This window comes from Natrix helvetica, assembly GCF_964273705.1.
Source record: "Natrix helvetica genome assembly, chromosome: 6".
Classification (NCBI taxonomy): domain Eukaryota; kingdom Metazoa; phylum Chordata; class Lepidosauria; order Squamata; family Natricidae; genus Natrix; species Natrix helvetica.
Window position 1 is genome coordinate 36808181 of NC_138553.1, and position 8233 is coordinate 36816413.

Sequence of the window (8233 nt, forward strand, 5' to 3'; positions counted from 1 at the left end):
TGACATTTAGGGCACCTTAAAACATTGTAAAAGGGCAAATTATAAATCCATGAATATATTCGACTTAAGCTATATATATTTTACTTATGTAAGTTCATGTGTACAAAGATTATTATTGAAAACATTATCAAAGGGAAAAACACTTCCAGTAAACATATTTCTATACATGTTATGAGAAATAACTGAAAGTTACCTTCTACTGCAATATGTGCCTTTGTGCACAGTGAAGAGTAACATGCCTAAGAAGCAATAATAAAAATTTTAAAGGGTTGGCACACAATCCATTACTGAATAGACTAAGATAAATAAGTTTTCATAGAAACTGTTGCATGATATTTTCACTTCATTTAAGACAAATTTATACTAGAATAGAGATCTGTTTTGCAGATGTCCTAAGACAGAATATGGCTTAAAACCACTACCAAAAAAGTCCTTTGTTATTCTTATATAAGATAGTAGATTTAATAAAGATATTTATGATGCATAAAAAGCTCTTATGCATAAAAAGCTCTTGTGAACTTTCTTAAATTTTACAAAATGTATTGTTGTTTAATATAATAAATAAAACAGTTTACACCTTTATACAGAATGTACGTTCAAATAATTAACCTATGTCATGAAAGGTTATTTAGAAAACTAAATCCTTACAATATCTTGCCCCTATTACCAAATTATTGCTTTCATTTAAATAATCCCACTGCAACATATTTAGTTTTTTTCCCTGTTAGAAAGGAAATTCTGCAAAGTTTCAAAGTTTATTATGCATTTCAAGCTCAACAATGTAGAGTTAAATGTAAACTGTAAATGCTTTCTCCTCAACAGTAATTCAACAGAGGACCATGATTTTAAACCTGGACTGCACCCTGACTTAAGATACTGCACTTCATTTGAGATTTGTGAATTCTTTGGAGCATTTTTAGAGTTCGTTCCTAAACATTGATACACATAGTGTTCACATACTACAAGAACAGGAAATCCAATAAGAAAAATCAAAATTGTTTTTTAAAAAGGGCAAACTTTTTCTTTCTTTCTTTCTTTCTCTTTCTTTCTTTTTGTTCCTCCCTCCCTCCCTTCCTTTCCTTTATATTTTATTTATTTATCAATCCTATTTCTATAGCTATATACATTTTAGCAACTCTGCATTATCACAATTTATTTTGATGCTTAGTAAAATCAATGTCCTTTTTTTGTATCTTGATGTTTTACTCTAAGTTATGACCAATCTTTAGTCACACACTAATTTTTAAGTCAGCAAAATTCCTAAGAACAAATATGTTTTCATCTTTTAAGTGTTTCTGAGGAGATTCAAGTACACCAGTTGGTTTTCCCTGAATCAAAACCTTCAAACAGAATGAACTCACATAATCATTCAAGACTTCAGAATGATCGTGGAAAACAAAGCTGCATTGCTACAGAAAGCTATGACAAATATGTCATTACAGCTTTTTACAGGACAAGAATTGACATAGAGGAGGCGGCCAATCTCTTTCTGGAAACCAAACAACACCTGTGCTAAATGTGGCACACAAAATCAATATTTAGTTTGCAAATTCTAGATAAATTTCCACATTCTGAGCATGAGTCAGCTACAGAAGTGAAATATATTATACTATCAAGCCACATATTAAATTGGATATGATTTGGTTAAAATATATCCTGCAGCAGTTCTACTACAAATTAAAACAAAGACCACCATAGCTAATACAGTTTATTTCTTGCAGGGCAGCCTAATGGAAAATTCAGAAATAAGACAACATATAAATTAGAAATTTATATGGAAATTATATTATCTAACCAGCAGATCCTCAGCAATAGATTACAGCTTTACAGCTTAATATATTTAAAAATCTTGCAGTATGACTTCCAAATTATATATAATGAAGAACTGTAAACTAAAGTACTCTAGAATGTATACAAAAGAGTCTGCTTCATATTTTTCGTCTTTCTGCAGCCTAAATTCAGAATGTAGGTGTGTTCACATGTACCTCAAGTAACAGTACAAGCCATAGCTAGAATCAGTTCATAATTCCATTCTGGAATCATGTGAATGTGTGAACAGAAGGGAAGGCTAGAGTCTATCTACGAATGATCAGATCATTTTTTTAATTCATTAAATTTGGAGCCCATTGCATCTCCTTACACTTAAGGCTTACAGGGTAACGCTAATCAGTCAAATCAGACTAATATCAAACATATTCAAAATTTGGAACAAAGACTGGCAATCTCTGAAATCAATTACTTGGTGTAAAGATATTTAGTTGAGAAAACAGTAAGCACTCAGAAAAGTAAATGGAAGGAAATGTATCTTCTAAACAGAGTGCAATACAGTATTCTTACAAGGGAAGCTAGCTATATTATGCAAATAATTAAATGAAACAGAAACCGAAAAACATAGAAATCAAACTGTGCATATAATTAACCTGTAAATGGTATCATTTCTAGGACTCAGGAATTATATTTATTTAGCTAATTCATTTATCAAAATTATATAACCACTCATCTCACAAATGTAAAACTTTTTTTTTAAAGAACATTGTATTTTTTGCTTTCTCTTTCATTTTTGTTACATATAAATTAAAACAGTAGCAAAATCCCACAAAAGGCTACTTACAGATAATTCCACTTAGAACCCTGGAGCACAAGTATATGATTTATAATGACTTTCAGGGTAAGACTTCATCAATTTAAATTTTTAAAAATGAACCTCAAGTTTGAATAAGTTTTTTAAGCAATAAGAAAAAAGCAACGATCCTGCCCATTTCTATTCAGGTAGCTAATCAGAGATCAATGTAGAAAATTAATCTATTAATCAACATAGACAGAAGATGCAGTATGGTCTCCTAGGACTTTAGTACTTTTAACATTTAGCATAGTTCTTTCTTATACCAAAGATTCAAGCTCCACTTTTAAGACAGATATAGTTTGGCATCCATCAATTTTCCGGCATCAAACTGGAATTGATCTGTAAACTTCATTTTTGTTCTGTTTTAAGAGTTCCCCACTGCCAAATGAGCTCATGTACCAATTGTTGGCTGTTTTGTCTTTGTCAAAAGCAATTTATTGCTTCCCTGGCAGCTTGCTGTGTGAGGAGAACAAGAAAAAAGAGTAGTCAGCAAAAGGATACCAAAAAGAGAGCATATCACTGCATATTGCCTTTGGCTCTGCTGCTACCCACTGCTTGCTTCAATCAATCCACTATTAGCATACAATGCAGCCTCCAATTGATTGCTTCTGCAGGAATGCAGTCGTTAGAGGGGGAAAAAAGGATGCCCATTCCTGGTTAGATCATAGTTTGAATCGCTCACTGAAACTCTAATGCAAAGTATTATAAACTCTATGGATGAAAGCCATTCTGAGATGCCATATAGCCCCCTGGGATTCTACAAGCAAGCACACTTCTGGGAAATATAGCCTGTTTCATTTTGGTTGCACATCAGATATCTAAAGCAAAACCACAAACTTCTTAAAACACTCTCAGAAAACAGTTTGATGATAATCTCCATATGCATTTAATGGGTTTCAAGTTCTGGATTTTTTTTAAAGGGGGGTTTTGTGCATTAATACAAGCAGAGCTGGAAAAATATCTGGTGCCAGAATGCTCATTTAGAACAGAAAAAAAGTTTTGTTATAATGGACATTATATTAACAAATTTAAAATTCATTAAAATGGTAAAATTGCAATTATAAATATGTAATTTAGATTAATAGTTTGTAATCAGATTGCTATTTTAAGAAGCAGGGAGGTCCGAGTGAAGGTATCTATCCATTATTAAGATAAGCATTTTATTCCTCTGTACTGAGATTATCCACTTCCATACAGTAGTTCATCACGATATGCAAAATGTCATAACTGTACTCTGAGGCTTTTAAAACCAACAAACCACATTCACAAAATCAAAGCTCTTCTATTAGGAAAATGAAATGTTTCTGCCGTTCACTTCTCTTTAAAAAGCCGCTCGAGAACTCATGACCAATGCAACGTTAAATTAGCTTGGTCCAACACCCCCCCCCACACCCCCGTTAAATAAAGATGTAACTTGTCTCGCTTTCAACAGTAGTGCAGCAAAGGCCGAGAGGGCTTCACAAAACCCTCCAGTGTTAGGGAACGGAAACGCCTAATGAGATTAGTTGGTGTGTGCAGACATTACTTAGCCATGACTAAATGGGCTCCCTTCCTGCAACCAGTGGAAAATTCAGGGAACTTTTTTTCCTCCTGCAGCATCACGGTCCCTTAACCTTCAGCAAAGCCAGATCCAAAAAAAAAACTAACCCTCCCGCGATATCCCCCCTCCCCCGCTTCCCTCTCGTGGAACCGACGGTGGACAAGTTTAAAATGGACGATGGGGTTGCTTAAGTGGAAGAAGCGGATGAACGGGAAAGGAGCCTGGCTCGCTCCCTTTTTCTCCAGACCAGAAAGACAACCGTGAAAGAGCGAATGTACATAAACCCGAGAAGGAGAAAAACCACAGAGTTTCTTTGTGAGCTGCAGTGACTCATTTTCAAGATGTTGTCTGCTGCCAGTTTCAAACCGGAAGCGCATGGCAATTAGTCTTGCTGTTTCCAGACGAGCCAGAAACTCTCCCAACGCTCCCCCCAACGCTTCCTCCCAAAGCCCCTTGGACGCTCTTATTCCTCTCTTTGCAGCCCGAAACAATTTAAGCAACTCCCCTAATTTTAAGGAAGTCCAGACCGGTGTACTGCCCCCTCCCCTCCCCCTCCCCCTCCCCGCCAATCCAAATCCATTGCCTCAAAAACTAGCGCCCCCCCAAAAAAACTCCGGGCTCCTACAAGCGAGCTATTATCGCCACGAGCCTCGGACGCACGCAAAAGCGCTCCCTCCCACGCACGCCGGAGTCGGCTAGTGACAGCCTTCGGCGCTCCTTCGGAGTAAAGGCACGAAACTGTCAGACGCGCTTTCTCTGCCCCCCCCCCCACCCCCACACACTTTCCACAAGCGCTGACCCCAAAGCTCTTTTCTCCACACAGAACAACAGGGCCCTCCGCGGCCGCCGCGCTCCTGCAGAAGCGCTTGCAGCGAGCGGGGGCAACACCGGCGCGGGACTCCGACCTCATCCCGCTACACAACACCTCCCCCCCCCCGCCTCCAGCGAAAGATTCTTCTTTGCTTTCCCTGTTGGCCAACGGCAGGTGGAGGCTCCTGGCAGCCCCCTCACCTTATCCCTCTCTGTCGCCTCCAGAGTCCCTTCCTGCCCTGCCCGGGGGGGTGGAGAAAAGGGTCCTTAAATCGTCTTCACTTCCAGCAACCGAGGTTTCGGAGTTTTTACTCCCCCCCCGAGATTACCCCCCCCCGCATGCACACATTAAGTGCCAGATGGCACGTCGCCAGCAGCAAGAAAAGTCACCCCAAAACTTTCGCCCTCACTGGATCCCAAACTCACGCACACACGGCTCGGCTCCCTTCCCCTCCTCTCCTCTTCCCTGGCCGCCCCAACCGGATGCCTTGCGGCGAGCCAGGGATCCCCCCCCCCCCCCCGAGCACGACTCTTCTGGTGTTTTATCGGGAAAAGTTAAAATGCTCCTGCAAGTTATTTTGGAACCGAAGCCTTGCATTGGCATTCGGCTCCCACCTGTCTCCCCCACAGCCCTTTTCCTTGTTTCCAGACTCTCTTCCAACTTTAGAGTTACGTACCCAGCGCCTGGTCTGGTGGGCTTCTCTCCAGTCTCTTCTGGCCGTTTTAGAGAGAGCTGCGTAGAATCCTCCGGTTTTCCATGCTGACAGTCCTCTAAAACGCTCTGTTGCTCTTGTAATGAGATCCTGATTTTTCCCCTTGTTTCTTTCTCCCTTTCACCCCCCCTTTGCTAGTGTGTGTGCGAATGTGTGTGTGTGAGTGTGAGAGAGAGAGCAGGAAGTTAGAGCAGTCAGACAGAGAGCCGGCTCACTTCCTTTCCTGCATTATTCCCCAGGCGGTTTGCAGTCTGTGTAAACAGGCTTTTCCTCCCTTCTCCCCTCTCTGGCCACTGATGTGCAGGCAGCATTGCTGTAATATAAGACACACGCAGAGTAAAGCGGTAACGGGACTCGGCCTCACACACAAACCAAGGAACTCCAGCAGTTCCCTCTGACCTCCACCTCTTCCTGTTCTGCACCCCCGGGGAGGAGCTTCAAACCAGACCTACAATTTTGCTCATCAGCCTAAGCTACTTGAAACATAGGGTAGCTTTAAAACAAAAACAAAATAAACACAGACAGCATCCAGCTCTAAGCGATTCAACTACTTTTCTGGGCTTAAGAGAAGAGAATTATTGCAAACACCTTTCATATACACTGTTTAAAAGTTGTTTGACTTGATTGCATGATAGACTAAAACCTGAAAGTCCATAGAATGCATTTATTATATTGCAAGTATACAGTGCATGTATCAATATTCCTACCGATGTAGTTAAATAGTTAGAGAGACATCAAATTCTGTTCTTCAGATTTTGTCCATTATGCTCACTGTTCTAATAATTCTACTGACAGATTCAGAAGTATTTGGTTAAAATACTTCTATAATACAATTTTAGAAAAATCCAAAGATAACATTTCATTTGTAATAATCACTATCACAAGTCTTCCATTATTCCACTATGGAAGGGAACATCTATATACAGGCTTTGCTGAGATTTAAAAGCTTATTTGTGTATAGAATTGTAAGCTCATTTCTTGATTAAATAATCTGTACTGTCCTTCTCACCCAAAATGTTTTCTAAAAAGGTTTATAGATCAATAAATAAAACATAGTCTCTGCTCTCAGACTTACACCTGAAAAATGTTCATTAAAAAAGAAAACAATGATAGGCAGAGATAAAATGTTTCATTCAGTCAGAACACAGCAATCAAATGAGCAGAAAACTACTAGCTGGAAACAATAACAACAAAGCTACCAAAGAGAATATACTGCATACATAAGTAAACAATTGGCAAGATAGTCAAACATTACCTCAAAAATAAGGATGATGATAAAAAAGAAATTAAATAGAAAAGTTAAGAGGGCCAAAATTCTATAACATATTCTGGGGGATGTGATTTGCGCTATAATTGATGTTCAGCTTGAATCCACACCACGGATGAGGCAAGATCTAATGAAGTCTAACAAGGTGCCAGCATGAATTTCTTTTCTTACAAAATGTAAATATTGTGCAAATTAGTAGAATGGGAACAAATGCACTCCTAGGCAAAGTAGAATGTAGAGAGTATTCAATAAGAATTAAAAATATTTAGCCCAACAGTATTTTTAAAAGAAATAAAAGCAAAATAACAACAGGGAAGATACATGCTAACGAGAGTGTTAAAGCAGTCCTTAAAGTGAACTGATGATTGCAGAAATTGTGAATTATTTATATATATTATCTCTTAGAAGATATACAATATATATTTTCTCAGTTTGAGATAATGGAATAAATACAAAAAACTCTGTAAATTAAACACCTTAATATACTGCAGGGTACAAGTGGAAAATAGCTAGTGTTAACATTTGATTTTTAAAAAAATTGAGATAAAATTGAGAAACAACAAATTAGTTTTACAGCTTTTGGTAAATTAGTAGAAAACATTAAGTACTACATTAATGGACAAACAGAAAAGTAAGACTTATTGAAGAAGAATCAGAATGCTCTCATTCATGTATCAGCAACCAACAGACAGAGGAAGTGTAGGGAACATTACATACAGAGAATTGATAAGACAAATTAATAATTTAGCTATGAATAACTTGTGTCATTGATTTCTCCCTTATTATCATATGACTATTGTACTTGCCTGTTTGTTTATAATCTTCATCTGAATTTTCTGGTTGTGAAAATAAAGCAAAGTAATGAAACCTGTATTTGTTTTAGTTCCATCTGAAATAAACCTCCTTTTTACAACACGGCAAAGCCAATTTTTACAGTACAACGGACAGCTCATTATCCACGCCAGGGTGCAGGAGAAACTAGGAAGTACAGAGTATTTGCAGCTAAGGTCTAACTTTGACTTGTTATGCCATCCAAAGGTAGCCATTAATACCAACTTTCAAACTATTTTTTTCGTCCTTCAGTAAACAATCTAAGTAAACTCAGGAGTCATGGAATAAAACAGCAATTGTTGCTGTTGTTTTCTCATTGGATGAATGTGTTTCCTCCAGGGAAATGTGGCCAAAGCCACATACCAGCAATAGGTAGGCCTACATCAAAATAACAGGGGTAGAAATAAACACGAATACATGCATCCATTCATTCCACTCCCTCTCTGATA

At 38.1% G+C, this 8233-nt stretch overlaps 1 protein-coding gene across 9 annotated transcripts in view; it reads right to left on the reverse strand.

Moving 5' to 3' along the window:
- ELK3 (ETS transcription factor ELK3) overlaps positions 1-6096 on the reverse strand; it is a 46867-nt gene extending 40771 nt beyond the window's left edge. For 3 of the 9 annotated variants that reach the window (XM_081957320.1, XM_081957325.1, XM_081957319.1), the window contains exon 1: positions 5651-6096. Coding sequence is in view for 2 of the 9 variants with exons in the window: in XM_081957316.1 (XP_081813442.1) it covers positions 194-239; positions 4448-4540 (139 nt within the window). In the remaining 7 variants the exon portion in view is untranslated. Of the gene's footprint in view, positions 1-193; positions 240-2886; positions 3080-4447; positions 4617-5399; positions 5416-5650 lie in introns of those variants that run through there. The other 6 variants (XM_081957317.1, XM_081957323.1, XM_081957321.1 and 3 more) reach the window with 5 other exon arrangements.
- Between the last annotated feature and the right edge of the window lie 2137 nt (positions 6097-8233).